Source organism: Barbus barbus, assembly GCF_936440315.1.
Source record: "Barbus barbus genome assembly, chromosome: 7".
Classification (NCBI taxonomy): Eukaryota; Metazoa; Chordata; class Actinopteri; order Cypriniformes; family Cyprinidae; genus Barbus; species Barbus barbus.
Window position 1 is genome coordinate 602192 of NC_136735.1, and position 18523 is coordinate 620714.

Consider the following 18523-nt stretch of genomic DNA (forward strand, 5'->3'; position numbering starts at 1 on the left):
GTGTTTTTATAAGTTTCAATAAACTTAAATAAATGCTGAATATGTGTTTAAAATGTATGATGAATGAATTGCCTTTGTAACATGCTGTCATATATAATTATATATGTATTACCACCTCGTTTGGCTCTCAGCGAAGGCGGACACATTTTCGCTCCCTCCCTGCCTTTCCTTCCCTGATTTTGCTTCTTCGTCTCGTCTCACTGAGAGACTCTTTCTGCAATGCTCACCAAACTGAAAAATCATGGATTTGATCAACTGGTCTCTCAACGAAATTGACACCATCTTCTCAACGAGAAGCTCCGACATCTACCTATTCGGAACCACGATAACGGGTTTACTGCTGATTGGATTTGCTCTGGGTTATCAAAGAATTAAGGAGACGGAAACAGCTGTCCAAAGCCTCACAAGGCTGCCCGTCATGATTGAAGCAGTGAGCAGAGTGGTCAGCTCTGTCTGAGACTATTAACCGCAATATGGATACCATCACGGAGAAGCTCACAGCTTTTGCAAAGGAAAATTTGATTTGGAGACCAGTAATGGACTAAGAGAGTAGCCGTCAAATTGGAATGCGGCTACTCGCCCCAAGACCAAACAATCAAAATCTTATCTTCTTTCGGCTCCCCTCAACCAGCTGGCTCGGCAAGGTCACTGCTGGTGTAAACAACCCCGGAAGAAGCACTGCAGTGAAGACGCTCTCGCGTTCCTCCCCCCTTCCAGACACCTGCTGTTGACGACGCTGTCTGGGACCTGGTCAAGGCTGTTTCCGTGGCAACCTTCTGTGTCGCTGTTACAATCTGCAGACTGAGGCAACTTGATTTGAATTCCAGCGTGACGACACACCAGGCCAACGAACACACGAACTCCATCACATATACTGATATGCATTCACCTCCCATCCAACGCCTTTGCCGCTTCGCACCGCCACTCTGAATAAGCGGGTCTGTGACCGGCGCCTTGGAAGGCCGCAGGACCGGATGGCTGCTTGCCAGAGCTGGATTACCACCCCCCGTTGCTAGTCATGTGTCTATGTTATGATTATGTGCTTCTGTTGCTGAGGTTTTTTCCTGTTCTCATACTCTACTCCCGCAGGAGCATAGTCTGGGGGCTATATTTGTTTCTCCTCTCCCTTCCTCATGTTTATGCTGTATTATCTTCCTAAATTCCCTGTCTTCCTGTCCTGTCTACCCCCTTGTCATATTGTATGTATGTTGTGTATGTATGGACAGGTTGATGGCTAATTTCGCTGGTACTTGTGACTAGTGACAATAAAGGGCTACTACTACTACTACTACTACCTTCTTTAACCCTCTGACTCTGAGGGGGTTTGGGGTCCCCTGTAGAAATTGTATCATGTCCCTGACAATGGTGTTTTTTCAGAATCTTAAAAGCATATTAATGGCTAAAGTCTTATTATACTGAGCTACAATAATATGTGAGCAGCATGAATGTTTATGTATGTGTGTTTATATGATTTATCAGTACACAAATTTAAATAATGATGTGGCTAATATTCTGATATAACAACCTAAATGTGGTTTATGATGAAATTTCCTGAGTCCTCCTAATTAAGATAGATTGCAAACAATATTTTATTTAAAAAGGGGTATATGCAGAATTTTGGTAGGCGTACAGTACAAAATCATTACGACTATATATGGAACGTCCCCAGAAAACATTAAAACAAACGTGTGTGTGCGCGTGTCAGCTCGCCCAACTCAGACTGACATTTTACTCTTGTGAGTTAGAAGAGCTCAAAGCAGGACTTAATTTCCCAATTTAGGTACATTTTGTAAACATTTCATTCGCGATATGAACAAATGCATCATTTATCATTCATTACCATATTCTTTAAATGAAGAGAATGATGTGTTAAATAAATGTTGAATACTTTTTTAAAATGAATGATCAATGTTTTGCTTTGCTTTAGTAACATGTTTGTTCCTTAATAAAAATAAAACAAGTTTGTTACTTGAGTCTCTTTTTAGCGTGAAATGTTTATTTTTATACAGTATGTTACAAATAATCACTGAAGCACTGAAGAAGTTTTGACATTTGTGTTTTTCAGTATCTTAAAATTATATTAATGGTTCAAGTCTGATTATAGTGTATTCGGTACAAACAGAGCTACAATATGTTAGCATAATGGATATACATGCTTGTGTTTTCTAATTTATGATGAAAATTTATAGTTTTCATAATTAAGATATTTTATCAAAAATGTATGTATAGGCAGACATTCTTGTGTAATGGGTAGGCGTACAGTTTGTACTGTAAAAAAAAAAATAATAATATTTTTTTTAATTAAAAAAATAAATAAATCATTATGTCTATGGAGTGTCCCCACAAACCAAATGCATAGTAATACTTCAAATGTTTGACCTGAACAGCTTTTTGAATTATACTAAATGATGTTCATGAAAATATATAAAAAATGTAGAAAGTTTACTGTGATGGGCAGGTTTAGAATCAGAATCAGAATGAGTTTTATTGCCAGGTATGTTTACACATACAAGGAATTTGCTTTAGTGACAGAAGCTCCACAGTGCAACAGAGAGACAGCAACAAGACAAGACAGATAATAAAGAGAATAAAAAGAATAATATACAAAATAGACAATGTACAAAATAGCAAAAAAGCAAAAAGGGGACATAAACCCGATGTGATAATGTAAATATGAATATAAAAGTTTGTAAATATGTAGAAACTTTACGTTTCTGTGAAACTGCTTTGCAACAATTTGTTTTGTGAAAAAGTTATACAAATAAATGTGAATTGAATTTAAATATGGAAATAAAAAATAAAATGTTTATGGCTTTCAAACACAACAATGGCATGACCTGACATGTTTAGTCCACTATATCCCTTACCATTTTCCTGTTAAATTTTTATTTTTTTTCCCCTTTACTTGTCTCGACCCTCATTATACATTTTTGTTACCTAAAACTAGTGTCAATGTTTTGCTTTGTTTCATATCGTATGTGTGATCGCATAATTTATTTATATTTATTTATACACACAGGGCAGGGATTGGGAAGTCTGGTGCCGTGGGTATCTCGTTCCCCAAAGCGTCTCCAGACGCAGCTCGAGTTCCTGAAGAGGAACGTTTTAGGTTACGTATGTAACCCTAGGTCCTCGAGGGAACGAGACGCTGCGTCACAAGGCCACACTTCCGGCATCCCTGCCAATGCTTGCTTCATTTTAGAAGCTGATGCCGGTTTCACCGCACGTGCTTTTATACCAGCTGGTCATTAGGTCACCTCGCCCGTGACGTCCCTCCCATCCATTGGACACATTTCATTAGTATTCAGAGCCAGTTACGCTGAAGGCGTTCCCAAAAGCGTCTCCAGATGCAGTGTCTCGTTCGCTATCTCTCTAAGCTAAATTTTTTTTATCCTTTCTCATTGATAGCCTATTTTTATTTAAATTATTTTTATACAATCAACAGAATATATGTGTGAGCGCTGGGTGTGTGTCTTAAAACTGATCTCTTAATGTCCTTTACTTTTTAATATTGCTTCTTCATTATTGTTTTTTCTCACGGATCCCATGGGAGATAGAGAGAGAGAGTGCACGCCTTGGAACGCAACCGGACTCCACACGCACCGCAGATGGGGAGGGGCGCGCCACACAGATGTTCCTACGAGGAAGTTTCATAAAATCTTCAAAAACATTACTTGACAACTAATTTATGTTTTTACCCCGGCTGGAAGACATAGCTCATCCCCAGATGACGTTGGAGTTTCACGCTTGACGATTTCCGCATCTGAAACTCGTTATGAGATCAAAGGTCACATATGGAAATTATTAATATTATTATGAGGTCACAAAGGTCAAAGCCATTAATCATCTTTGGCATATGCCGCCAGGTATCACTACTCTGCTATGCTACTGTATTTTAATGCTGGTCATTATGGTGGTACTTGGAGAGACAAATATCTTCTGACGTGGTACTTGGTATAAAAAGTCTGAGAATCACTGGTTTAATTGATCGTGTCTGTTTGAATCATAACCATATGTTAACCTGTGTTAACTTTTCTTCATTTAAAGCTTCATAGTTATCCCATGTAATTATTAAGACTATGCTCCTTTGGGAGTACAGTGTGAGAACAGGAAAAACACCCCAGCAACAAAAGCACATAATCAATACAGCATAGACACACGACTTTGCAACAGGGGAGGTAATCCAGCTCCGGCAAGCAGCCATCCGGTCCTGCAGCCATTCTCGGTGCTGGTCACAGACCCGCTTGTCAGACTGGCGGTACAAAGCGGCAAAGGCGAGGGATCGGGGTGGGGAGGTGAATGCATATCTGTATATATGAGTGTATGTGTGTGTGTGTGTGTATGTGAGTTTGTGCATTTGTAGGCCTGGAGAGCCGCCACGCTGGCATTCAAAACAAGTTGTCTCAGTCTGCAGATTGTGATAGCGACACAGCAAATTGCCATGGAGACAGCCTTGATCAGGACCCAGACAGAGTCAACAATCAGCAGGTGTCTGTGGAAGGGGGGAGGAATGCGAGAGCGTCTCACTGCAGTGCTCTTCCCGGGGTTGTTTTTTCCCAACAGCGGCCTTGTCTGAGGCCAGTGCTAGTTGAGGGGAGCCGAAAGAAGATAAGATTGCGATATTTGTAGGGGTTATTAATGTTGTTATTAAACAACAGAGAGCAGGCCTATTCAACGTGCTGACTCATTTGCTGAAGCTTTTAACCCCCCCCCCCCCCCCCCATACAGTTATCCTCTGTTCCCATTGACTCTGCCCCACCCCTTTCTCTGAAGAAGGCCCATAAAAAACACATAATAATCACACCACAATTATAGCACAATTTTTAACCCACCCCAGATCTCACTAATTTCTAAATCCTGGTTACGGCCATGGCCACATTTAAGTGTTGATAAAAGAGATGGCTTGAAGCTAGCATAGGCTCTGTACTTTGTTTTGTTTGAAAAAAAAAAAAAAAAAAAACCCTACACACTCCCTTCAGGCCCCAGAGCGGAAGAGTTCTGGCACTGATCTGAAATGAGTTCATCACATCCAGACCAGAGACACAGAAACAGCAGAATGGAGACGCACATCTGGACTCTCTTCATGTGGGGTGAGATATTTCTCCACAAGACACAAATCAACCATCCATAGGTGTTTCAACTTTCTTGTAGTGATTGTGTGTTTGAATTTTCCTATATTTTCATGAAGTTAAAGTGACGGATCTGTAAGTTATGTTGTCAGTAGCTCTCTGTTCTGGAGCCAGAGCCTGTTCTGCGTGTTTCTACAGACTGGAGAAATGAACGCTGATGTGTGTTGTTCTCCTGACTGTAAGCAGAGTAAAATAAACACTGCATGTAGATCGGCTCTTCTGTTATTACTCTGTTCACCTGCGAGGGATTCTAGCGCTCATGTTAACTGAAGGAACTCTGTCCTGTTCTGACAGATATCGAAACTGAAACCGTTTATTCACAAGCTGGCTCTTTCTCTCTCTCTCTCTCTCTCTCTCTCTCTCTCTCTCTCTCTCTCTCTCTCTCTCTCTCTCTCTCTCTCTCTCTCTCTCTCTCTCTCGAGAGAGAGAGAGAGAGAGAGAGCATAGCTTTATACATTTAGACATGTTTAGCGACATATGTTTACATTGCTCACTGAAGCTGCATTAGACAGAGTCAGTATTTGTCTGCTCTACACACACACACACACACACACACACAGAGAGAGAGTATTGTTTCTCCTCTGGCCACCCTTCAAAGAACTGAACAGATGAAGGTCTCAGGGCTTCCTCACATTCAGACCATTTCCTTCTTTGAACTGCAGAGCACTGAGAACCAGGGGCCGGATACACGAAACATTCTTAAGAGGAAATGTCTTCTTAACTGCCATTTTCTTATTATTTTTTAACTTAAGAAAAAAGTTTAGAATATTTTGTATTCCCAAACATTCTTCTTAAAAATATTCTTATCTTTTTTCTTAAGATTTTTCTTAAGACAAAACTTAAGAAGATTTCAAATTCTTGAAAAGAAGCTTCTTAAAAATCATCGTAAATACATTTAGGACAGCCCCATACTTGTCTTAAATCCAAAACAGAAATAATTATTTAATGAATTTATTGGGTTATTTCAAATTAATTGTTATATTTAAGCATTACAACAACAATAGCTACATATAGCCTAATACATAGTATGACTATTAATAGGGATGTGCGCAAGTTTTCTGAAGTGATAGCGATGACTGATAATGTAAACAATGATCGGTCATGATTAACCTATGTGTGACGCTACTTTTTGCTGCCTTCAAAACTCAGTAGCAACTCAACAAAAACGAGTCAGATAGGGAGATTTAATTGGACGCTTTTATTTTAGCTTAGAAATATGCCATAATCTTTGTCAGTATGCAGCACATATGAATGTCAGCAGCGCGGACACACATACCAGAAGCGAAAAATTAAGATGTTCTTAAGAATATATTTGAGAACTTATTAAGAATTTTTCAAGAATTGCATCTAAGGACATTCTTACTCAATTCGTGGAATTTGTCTTAAGCAATTTCTTAACTTATTTCTTAAGAAGATTTTCGTGAATCCAGCCCCGGAACAGTTTCTTTCCTCAGACCATCAGCCTCATGAACGGTTAAATGCCCTCACATTCTCCTCACTGTGTGCAGTCAACACTATCTGCAAAACTTACTGCTAATATTTGATAAAACACTACTCTTCTTATTCCCACGCAGAAAGAAGAAAGAAAAATCAAACGTGAGATCTCTTTAACATCTCAAATATTTCTCCTGGACAAAAATAAGATCATGGATGCGTGCGTCTCCTGCGTCTCACACTTGTCTCCTGAGACAAACACTCTCACAACAGTCTCATTTAAAGCTTTAGAAGAGACCTCAACATCTTTACAAAGTGTGCACAAAGTCAAGTACATGAAAGGTACTAAATGAAAAAAAAACAGTCAATAAATTCAAAGTTTAAGGCTATATTAAGAGTGAAATTATGCAGAAATATTGGTAATATTACTCTTGTTGACACACATATAAGAGCCGTACAGGTTATAGAACACAATTTGTTGTTGTAATGCACCCGATGCCTTCATCAAAACTGACTTACAGAGTTCTTACTACATGATCCTGGAGCTTTCTTTGCTGAAAGAACATGACTCAATCCTTGACTAATCTGATTATTAATACATGTATTTGTCACACTTTAGTGTATCGATGACAAACGCGCACAAAGATGAAGAAGGTTTAACAGTCTTTAATCCACACAAATATAGGGGAAAGTGATTGATACCGCAAACAAAACACTCACAATACCAGACGAATACCAGCTGAACAGACAGGAACTTAAATACAAGCCCAAACAAGGATAATTAATAAAACACAGCTGATCATAAGGACCAATTCAAATCAGTGACCATGACAACAAATGAAACATTCAAAACGGTGGAAACAAAGGTGTGACAATATGGTAGAAATGTTGAGCTGTTATTGAGACATTTTCACATTTTATAAAGTTGTTGAGGTCTCTTCTGAAATTTAGAGGAGACAAATGTGAGAGCTCCCGAGTCTTTAGTGAAGGAGAGAAATCTGAGCACGGTGTGTGCGATCATGATGAGATCTTGTTTGAAACTTTGGAGGAGACAAATGTGAGACCACAAGTGTCTCTAGCTAAGGAGAAAGATCTGAGCACAGTGTGTGATAATCTTGAGGTCTGTTTTAAAGCTTGAATGGAAACCATTGTGAGAATGTTAGAGGTTTTGTCTCAGGAGACAAGTTTTAGGAGCAAGAGATTAAAGCAAAAGTCTCCGTTTGATGTTAAAGTAACCTCATTTCTGTCTTGGAAAAATATTTGAGATGTTAAAGAGATCTCATTTTTAATTTTTCTTTCCTCTGGGATGTGCTGCATTTACAGCGCTGGGCTTTGAATATAAATAAATCTAGTTACTCATAATCTTCTGAAATGTAATATATTTAAATGATAGTTTCAGTATTTAATCAAATTTAAAGGGGTCATATGATGCTTTTCTAAAGATAATTATTTGGTGTAACAGAATATGTTGACATGTTTTGTTGTTCAAAAACACATTATTTTTCAAATACTGTACATTATTGTAGTTCCTCTATGCCCTGCCTCTCTCAAACCGTTTCTACAAAGCCCCTCCTTCAGACAAGCACAGTCTGCTCCGATTGGCCAACTGGCACAGTGCAATGTGATTGGCTGAACACCACAAGCCGTGTCGGAAATGTAACATCCCTTTCCATAATCGCGAGCTTCAGCTTTCAAAATTATAGTAAAGACAGTAAATGTCCTTAGTTTTACCATCAGTTCAAGCCCGAGAGGGGAACAGAGTCGCGTGACAGACACAGTGTCTCATATAGTCGCTGATTCAGAAGCGCCAGATTGTCATAGCAAAGTCATAATTACCTCCTCTCCTAGGTTCACGAAACTATCCATAAAATGTGTTGCTGTTCTGTTATAAGTAATCTTAATGATTCCTAAATGCATCTACTTTCGGAAGGCCAAATAAAGTGCTTTTGCTTTTGTAGTGAGGGGTGTGCCGGTTTGAAACGTCATCGTCATTAGATATATGGCCAATAAGGGATCGCTCTGCTGTGGTATATAAACCGGTTGTCTATGCCCCCTGGAGTGCGTCATGGTCGAAAGCCCGCCCCCTCCCCTTTCATTGTTGCGGAATACGGAGGTATGTGTTTTTAGCGGTGTAGTTTCATTGTCTGATCGGTGTTATTCAGTGTGATTTTTATTTGTTTAGTGTGACGCTGGTCCATCGAGGCTGTGTGTGCGTGTGGTGTGCTGCTTACTCCCAGGTGAGTTTTAATGCAGTGCGTTTGCGGTGCCGTGGAAAGTTTGATTCGACTGCGGTTGTGAGTTTCAGTGCGCTGTGCCTTCAGGGCTCCCACCTGTGTGTCATGGCAACGTAATAGCCAGGTCGGAGCACCAGCTGTTTATATTGGTATTACCAACTAAAGGAGCTACTATTTGACTCGTTGTGAGTGTTACGTCCTCTAAATATAGGGTGAGTAAATAGTTTACGTTCCCTTTTCTTTGGAGGAATTTGTATGCATTTTCTTAAATGCGTTTGTAATAGATGTTTATGTTTAGGGTCCTCAGATGCGTTGAGGCAGACTGAATGTGAGCAGTCCCTTTAACGCAGCTTTCACTTCTCTCCTCGCTCTGTGGGCCGCGCTGCTGCTTTGGTCGTCACCTTCTTACCCAACTAATAGTGGGTTTGATGTTTTGTTTTGTTTGTTGTAGTAGGATATTTCTTTTTCCTTTGTTTATTTGTTGTTTGGATTGTGCTGTCATTGGTGTAACTGCCTCTAATTAACGATTATCGCTATGCGGTAGTGTATCTCGGTACTTGTTGAAGCTATATGATCCGCGACCAGTACTGAGTTAGTTCTCTTCGTGTTATTGTGAAAGGATAATTCATTCGTGTTTTCAATGTGTATTTTGTGAGATTTGTTTGTGTACTTGATTTTGTTGTGATTTTCCTCTTGTATTTTTCAGGAGCTGAGGGTTTCTCAGAAGCGGGCTGGTTTTTTTTGGGTTGCACTGAATTCACTTTAACAAGGGGTTGTCATTATTGCTGTGTCACTATTTTTGGTTATTTGTAGTGGATTTTGTGGACATGATTTTGATTTGATTGGGATATATATTTTTTCCTTTTTTTTTGTGCATTGCCCTACTAGCCTGTTCTTCATAAAGAAGCCTCAGCCCCTGCAACGATTGTTAATCGTTTTTTTCCTTGTCTTTTTATTCGACCAAGACAATTTAATGGTATTGTTGGTTGGTTTTAAAATTATTGTTGCCTAATAATTTTAGCTTTAATAAAATTATTTAATTGAATGGAAACCCACGCCTCTTGCCTTTTTCTATATGGAACGTATTTGTGTGTCTGAATTAGTGGGTTAGGTCCCCGGTATTTCGGGGTGGCGTAGTTGCTACAATCGAGCCACTTGCTACATGTGGCGTAGTCGGCAGGGTTCCATAGAATAATTGGCAGAGGCGTGGGACCGTATATTGTTTTTTTGGGTATTTGTTTCCTTGTCGTTTTTTTTTCTTTTGTGTTTTTTTTCATAGGACCAAGGCAGCAGCGTGTGCTCTGGAAATCGCAGTGCCTGGATTGACTCCCGCAGGTACCGCTTGTTGTGGGTGCTGAACACTACGAAGCCAAGTAGGTGCGTGTTATAATAATGGAGGGAGAATTACAGGAACTTAAAGAGCTTGTGGCTCAACTTAGAGCTGATAATGAAAGATTGCGACAGGAGAGGGTACCTGAAGTGCAAGGGGTTAGTGTCGCTGGACCTAGTACCTCTGCTGCCGTTACTACCCCTATACTTCCATCACTGCCTGGTACCAATACTCCAGTAACTGACAGGTTTGTGTTTGTACCCAAAGATAGGAGGTGTCCAAAATTTAGTGGGAAGTCCGGGGTGGATATTAATGAATGGGTTGAAGAAGCTAAAGCATGTATGAGAACCCGTTATTTATCCCCGGCGGAACAGGCTTTTTTTCTTTTTGATCATTTAGAGGGGGAGGCACGAGAAGAGATACGATATCGTTCAGATGAGGAGCGTGGGGATCCTGAGAGAATTATTAGAGCACTGTTTGAGTTGTACGGATGTTCATTATCACATGTAGCTTTGCAGGAAGCTTTCTTCTCCCGGAAGCAGCAAGAGGGGGAAACCCTTTTGGAGTTTTCCCTTGCCTTGCTGAGTCTCCAGGAGAAGGTTAAGCAACAGTTGCCAAATGCAATGGTAAACACTGACATTGTGCTACGCGATCAATTTGTTGAATACGTTAATGATAGTACTTTGAGACGAGAGCTTAAACAGATGGTGCACCGACAGCCTAATTCCACATTGTTGGAGGTGCGAAGCGAAGCTTTACGATGGGAACAGGAAGGGATACCAGGGGGTGCGAGGGCCCGAAGTTTATCTGTCCCGTTGGCGCATGGAATTCAGTATGGTGTCCATGGAGATTCGCGGGTGGGGGCTCGTAGTTCATCTCAAACATCTGAATTGGGTGAGTTGAGAGAAATGCTGAAGGCACAGCAAGAGCAGTTAAACCTGCTCACGCAAGGTTTCGCTCGATTGCAGGGTTCAGAAATGCGTAGTCGAGCCTCGCGTAATGGGCCTGTAATTTGTAGGAGGTGTCAAAGGCCAGGCCATTTTGCTCGGGAGTGCGAGGGGGTGCGGGTTCCACAGTGTACTCCGCATTCCGTCGTACCTCGTGCTGGGGGTGAGCAGTCTTCCACTCTTGCACACTCGGAAAACTAGTGCCCACCGGGCTGCAGAGCCACCGCTCGGTTGGGGATTCTATCGGCTCAGTTTTGTCAAAAGATTTCGTTCCAGTGTCTCGTTTAATGTCGTCTTGTCCTCATCTTGTCGTCTCTGTAGGTGGAGTGCCAGTGCCCTGTCTGGTAGACACCGGCTCGATGGTCTCCACGATTACAGAGAGCTGTTTTTTGCGGCATTTTGAACCATGGGGTCAGGAGCGGCTTAGGTCATGTCAATGGTTACAGCTTCGTGCTGCCAATGGCCTTTCTATCCCTTATCTTGGTTACATGGAACTGGATATTGAGCTCTGTGGCCAAGTTATCTTAAACTGTGGGGTGCTTGTTGTCAAAGATCCTCCTGGTGGCTTGTGTGATCGGATTCCGGGGGTTCTCGGAATGAATGTTCTGAAACGATGCTACCAGGAGCTCTTTGGACGGCATGGCCCCGCTCTTTTTGATTTGCCAGACGTGTCGAAAGCGCCGCAATTTTTATCTCAGGCATTTCAACATTGTTGTGATGTTGACACCGTACCTAGTGTAAATCGGATTGGTAAGGTTCGGGTTCGGGGCCGTAGGCCTTGTCGCATTCCGGGGGGCATGTTTAAGTTCGTCCCCGCCACTTGCTCCGACGAATACTCTAGTGGAACTGTGCTCTTTGAGCCTCCAGATTCTGGTTTGCCTGCCGGGTTGTTGTCCTGTCCGTCCGTAGTTCAGGTTAACCAGGGAACAGCTTATATACCGGTGGTTAATGTTGGGGTGACTGATGTCATGCTTTATTCTCGTTCCATGATTGGCATGCTGAGTAGTGTCTATGTGGTGAGTCTGCCCACAGGTGTGACCGAGGTTCAGCCGGTGGTTGCTGTTGTGGGTGCTCAGAATGCAGAAGTGGGACTTACTGTGCAGGAGCAGGTTGAGGCAGTGGATTTGTCAAGTTTGTTGGAGGTAGAGCAGAGTCAAGTAAGGGTTTTACTCCACAAGTTTCAATCCGTGTTCTCTGCCCAGGAGGGAGACTTGGGTTGTACCAATTTAATTTCCCATGATATTCCTTTGGTAGACGAGACTCCTATTCGACAGCGTTTCCGACGGATACCCCCATCAGAGTATGAGGTAGTAAAGGCCCACATCAATCAGTTACTCGAGGCTGAGATCATTCGAGAGAGTTGTAGTCCATATGCTTCACCGATTGTGCTGGTTAAAAAGAAAGACGGTAGTCTGCGCATGTGTGTTGACTACCGTCAACTTAATGCCAGAACTAGGAAGGACGCGTTTCCTCTGCCCCGAATTGATGAGTCTCTGGATTCCCTGAGTGGGGCACGTTGTTTTTCGACTCTTGATTTGGCCAGTGGGTACAATCAGGTGCCAGTCACGGAGAAAGATCGGTTTAAGACCGCTTTCTGTACACCTTTCGGGCTCTTTGAGTGGAACCGTATGCCCTTTGGCCTTTGTAACGCTCCCGGTACCTTTCAGAGATTAATGGAGCGGTTGTTTGGGGATCAACAGTGTCAATCCTTGCTTTTATACCTGGATGATGTGGTAGTATTCTCTACCTCTGTAGATCAACATTTGGAGCGTCTGGAGGTAGTCTTGAGTCGGTTGGAGCGTGAAGGACTTAAGGTTAAGTTAAGTAAGTGCGCGTTTTTCCAAAGGGAGGTGAAGTATTTGGGCCACGTGATATCGGCTGAAGGGGTATCCACCGACCCCGCAAAGATAGAGGCCGTGGTTGATTGGCGGCGTCCGTCTAACGTGGCAGAGTTGCGTTCATTCCTGGGTTTCACTAGCTATTATCGCCGCTTTGTGGAAGGGTTCGCCAAATTGGCGGGCCCCCTGCATAAGCTGGTTGCGGTGTGTGCTGGTTCGGGACCCAGAAAGCGAGCCGAGCAGGGGTTCTCTGAGGCTTGGACAGAGCAGTGTCAGGTGAGCTTTGAGGGGTTGAAGAGTAGACTCTCTTCTGCCCCAGTGTTGGCATATGCAGACTTTTCCCGGCCCTTCATCCTGGAGGTGGATGCTAGCCATAGTGGGCTGGGTGCAGTCCTCTCACAGGAACAAGAAGGTAAGGTACGCCCTATTGCTTATGCTAGCCGGGGTCTTAGGCCCACTGAGTGCAACATGACCAACTATAGTTCCATGAAATTGGAATTTGTGGCGCTCAAGTGGGCAATGGCTGAGAAGTTTAGGGAGTATCTGCTGGGTCAGAGATGCATTGTCTACACTGATAACAATCCCCTTAGCCACCTGACATCCGCTAAACTGGGAGCTACCGAGCAACGTTGGGCCGCCCAGTTGGCCTCCTTTGATTTTGAGGTCCGGTATCGTTCTGGGAGGTGCAACCGGAATGCTGATGCCCTATCTAGACAGAATCAGTTTTGTCAGGAGAGGCGGGAGAGTTTCTTACCAGGGACAGTCATTCCAGCGGAGGTAAGGCAGGTAGTGGAGGTGGAACCGCTAGTGCAGGTGAATCAAGCAGTGGTTATGGCGTTGCCCAGCTTCTCCTTGCAGGATTTGAATTCGCTACAGGAGGCAGATCCTGATATTGGGAGGGTTTTGACATTTTGGGAGCAGGGGTCACTTCCCACTTTTGCGGAGCGCCAACAACTCCCCAAGTCGGTTTTGACTTTGCTTCGACAATGGGATCGTCTCGTGAAAAAGGATAGGGTTCTTTATCGCCGTGTGTTACGCCCTGATGGAGGTGAGGAGGTATTGCAGTTGATTTTGCCTGCGTGTTTAAAACGTGATGTGTTGACTCAGTTGCATCAGCACCATGGACATCAGGGCGTTGAGCGCACTACTGAACTTGTACGTCAGCGGTGTTATTGGCCAGGGATGTCAGCTGAGGTAGCACAGTGGTGTAGGGAATGTGAGAGATGCCAATTGGCTAAGGATACCCAACCACTTGCCCGGGGCTTTATGGGTCATGTTCTGGCGTCCAAGCAAAATGAGATCTTGGCTGTCGATTTTACGATGCTCGAGCCTTCTTGTTCTGGACATGAGAACGTTTTAGTTTTAACGGATGTGTTCAGTAAGTATACACTGGCTGTCCCAACTAGAGATCAGCGGGCAGAGACAGTAGTACAGGTTTTGGTTACAGAGTGGTTTTTTAGGTTTGGGGTCCCGGGTCGTATTCATTCCGACCAGGGTCGGAATTTTGAATCGGCCCTTGTGAAGCAACTCTGTCGATTTTATGGGATTGGAAAATCTCGTACTACTCCCTATCACCCAGCAGGTAACGGCCAGTGTGAACGGTTCAATCGAACCCTTCATAACCTTTTGCGTACGCTGCCTGCTTCTAGGAAAAGGGATTGGGCAGCTTGCCTTCCGCAGATCTTGTTCTGCTACAACACCACGCCTCACCAGGCTACGGGTGAGTCTCCGTATCTTTTGATGTTTGGTCAAGAACCTAGACTCCCGGTTGATTTTCTGTTGGGTCGGGTCCAGGAACCTGGTGAGGGTGGAGTTCATGAGTGGATGGTAGAGCACCGAGCCAGGATGCATGTGGCATTCGAGGGGGCACGGGAGCGCTTGAAGGCTGCTGCTGAACGCCGTAAGAAACAGCATGACCAACATGTTCGTGATGCACCACTGAGGGAGGGTCAACTGGTTTATCTCCGGGATTATACCGTGAGAGGCCGTCATAAAATCCAGGACCTGTGGAGCTCGGTGGTGTATCAGGTTGTGCGGGCACCAAAAGATGGGGGGTCTGTGTATGCTGTTGCACCCGTGGATGATCTGGGTAAGATTCGGCACGTGCACCGTTCTTCGATGAAGACCCGAATACAACGAGACTCTTCAATTGTTGTTCATCCTGACTTCTCCCTGGCTGGGACGCTGTCCTCATCAGGGGATTCGGAGGAGCTGGACCTTTGGGTGGCCGTTCCGGACATTTCTCAGGTCGGGCTAGGCCAAACCAGGGCAGTAAGTCCTGCTGATTCAGCTAGGGGCCAGTTACCAGCATCTCTTGTGACGCTAGAGGAATCGGTACTGTCGCCTCAGGAAGTGATAGGACCCTCTGCCATGGTGTCCATGCCCTCTGTAGATAGTGAATTAGCGTATGCTGTTGATCCGGGTCTTAGGGGTGGATCTGTTTTTCTTCCCTCGGATCAGCCTAGGGATAGTGGTGGAGCTGTGCGACGAACGAGACGAGCCACAGCGGGGCAACATTCTAATGTCCACCATCTTCCCCGAGCGGTGGAGAACGTAAGGGATGTGTGCGGTCCAGGGTCTATATCTAGTATCACTTCTGGGATGTTTAGGCCGTGGGATTAAGGGTAAGTGATTTGTAATTTATCGTCGGGGCGACGACACAAAAATAGGGGGTAAAATGTAGTGAGGGGTGTGCCGGTTTGAAACGTCATCGTCATTAGATATATGGCCAATAAGGGATCGCTCTGCTGTGGTATATAAACCGGTTGTCTATGCCCCCTGGAGTGCGTCATGGTCGAAAGCCCGCCCCCTCCCCTTTCATTGTTGCGGAATACGGAGGTATGTGTTTTTAGCGGTGTAGTTTCATTGTCTGATCGGTGTTATTCAGTGTGATTTTTATTTGTTTAGTGTGACGCTGGTCCATCGAGGCTGTGTGTGCGTGTGGTGTGCTGCTTACTCCCAGGTGAGTTTTAATGCAGTGCGTTTGCGGTGCCGTGGAAAGTTTGATTCGACTGCGGTTGTGAGTTTCAGTGCGCTGTGCCTTCAGGGCTCCCACCTGTGTGTCATGGCAACGTAATAGCCAGGTCGGAGCACCAGCTGTTTATATTGGTATTACCAACTAAAGGAGCTACTATTTGACTCGTTGTGAGTGTTACGTCCTCTAAATATAGGGTGAGTAAATAGTTTACGTTCCCTTTTCTTTGGAGGAATTTGTATGCATTTTCTTAAATGCGTTTGTAATAGATGTTTATGTTTAGGGTCCTCAGATGCGTTGAGGCAGACTGAATGTGAGCAGTCCCTTTAACGCAGCTTTTTCTTCTCTCCTCGCTCTGTGGGCCGCGCTGCTGCTTTGGTCGTCACCTTCTTACCCAACTAATAGTGGGTTTGATGTTTTGTTTTGTTTGTTGTAGTAGGATATTTCTTTTTCCTTTGTTTATTTGTTGTTTGGATTGTGCTGTCATTGGTGTAACTGCCTCTAATTAACGATTATCGCTATGCGGTAGTGTATCTCGGTACTTGTTGAAGCTATATGATCCGCGACCAGTACTGAGTTAGTTCTCTTCGTGTTATTGTGAAAGGATAATTCATTCGTGTTTTCAATGTGTATTTTGTGAGATTTGTTTGTGTACTTGATTTTGTTGTGATTTTCTCAGAAGCGGGCTGGTTTTTTTTTGGGTTGCACTGAATTCACTTTAACAAGGGGTTGTCATTATTGCTGTGTCACTATTTTTGGTTATTTGTAGTGGATTTTGTGGACATGATTTTGATTTGATTGGGATATATATTTTTTCCTTTTTTTTTGTGCATTGCCCTACTAGCCTGTTCTTCATAAAGAAGCCTCAGCCCCTGCAACGATTGTTAATCGTTTTTTTCCTTGTCTTTTTATTCGACCAAGTCAATTTAATGGTATTGTTGGTTGGTTTTAAAATTATTGTTGCCTAATAATTTTAGCTTTAATAAAATTATTTAATTGAACGGAAACTCACGCCTCTTGCCTTTTTCTATATGGAACGTATTTGTGTGTCTGAATTAGTGGGTTAGGTCCCCGGTATTTCGGGGTGGCGTAGTTGCTACAATCGAGCCACTTGCTACACTTTCACCTCGAAACACACAGCATCTCCCTGACACAGCTGCTTCAACACTACTGCGGAAACCATGCCTTCTCTCTTTGCGTGAACATTTGGGCAGCGTTACGCAAATATTTCCACATTGTGACGTAGAGTTCACATCTCTAAAACAGTGTGTATGTTTATCACCAAAACTAAGAATTTAAGTGTAGTGCCAGATGTATTTGTATCAGGGGAAAGATTACAAGTTGCATCTGAATATAAGTACAGATAAGCGCAGGTTAAAAAGGTCTGTAACCGGGTCAGATTTAGTTTATCAAATTTTAGATTTATTTGTGATTATATGTCGTCTGATGCCGCTTTGATGTATATGCATTCCATGATTATTTCTCATATTACTTACTGTTTAACTACTTGGTCGCAAGCTAGTATTGCTACTCTGAAACCACTAGAGTCTTTGTATAAACAATCACTAAAAACTCTTGATAAGAAATCAGTTCGGTTTCATCATTGCTCAATATAAAAAAAATACAATTTGCTAAGCTGGAATAACTTGATCAAATATGTACATTTTTGTCTGCTGTTTAAGATTATACATAGCCTGTCTTCACCACTAAAACAGTTTGTGAATATTAGAACAACTGCTCACTGATCTACAAGGGGTGGGGAAAGAGGAGACTGTATTATTCCTCTCAAAAGAAGTAACTTTAGTCAGTCTGTATTTTCGGTCAAAGCTGCAAGGGAATGGAACTCCGTCCCATCAACAATTAGACGATTACAATAATAATTACAACCATTATAAAATGGTTACTGACAACTCAGCACTGTCAACATTAGTATTGTATTCTTGACAATAGACTTCTTTGTACTAATTGCTCTTGGCTATGTTGCTCTCTTCTGTTGCCATCTTTCTCTTTGCTCTCTTCTGTTGCCATCTTTCTCTTTCTTTCTCTTTCATGTTTATTTTGGTTTAGATAATTCACGTATATTTTGTATTTTAGTAGTGATTTCTCTGTTTGTGCGTGAATTTGTTTTCTGTAATTTATTATTATTATTATTATTATTTTTCTCTCCATATGATGTGTATATGTGTGATGCTCTGTCTCTGTTTTTAGGGTGACCTTTTAACATTCTGTCAAGGGTCTACAGATGAAAAATAGCCTTTTGGGCTAATTCTGGCACGTTTACATTTATGTTCATTAATGTGCATTGCCCCTGTAAATAAATAAACTAAACTAAGATGTGGGGGCGTGTTTGAATGAGCCGTTTTAGGGGGGCGTGGCTGAGTCTTAACTTTGATAAACAATATCTCTTTGGTTTTGAGGCTTTAGTCTTTGCAACTTCAGGGATCTTATCTATGCACAAACCGCTTGTAACACTCCAAAGAGAAAGGAAAATTTGAAATCACATCATATGACCCCTTTAATAAAATATTAGGACACGTGTCAAATTTAACATGTTCGTTCTAAAATAAAATTGAAGACATCTGAAGTCAAACTTGATGCCTAAATGAAACATATGAGAGAATCAGCCCTTAGTCTCCA

At 42.6% G+C, this 18523-nt stretch overlaps 1 protein-coding gene across 1 annotated transcript in view; it reads left to right on the forward strand.

The window, feature by feature from the left end:
• Positions 1-4984: 4984 nt before the first annotated feature.
• LOC306872871 (integrin alpha-L-like) overlaps positions 4985-18523 on the forward strand; it is a 94663-nt gene continuing 81124 nt past the window's right edge. Inside the window, exon 1 of the mRNA XM_079421757.1 lies at positions 4985-5090. Coding sequence (XP_079277883.1) covers positions 5015-5090 — 76 coding nt within the window. The 5' untranslated portion in view covers positions 4985-5014. The remainder of the gene's footprint in view (positions 5091-18523) is intronic.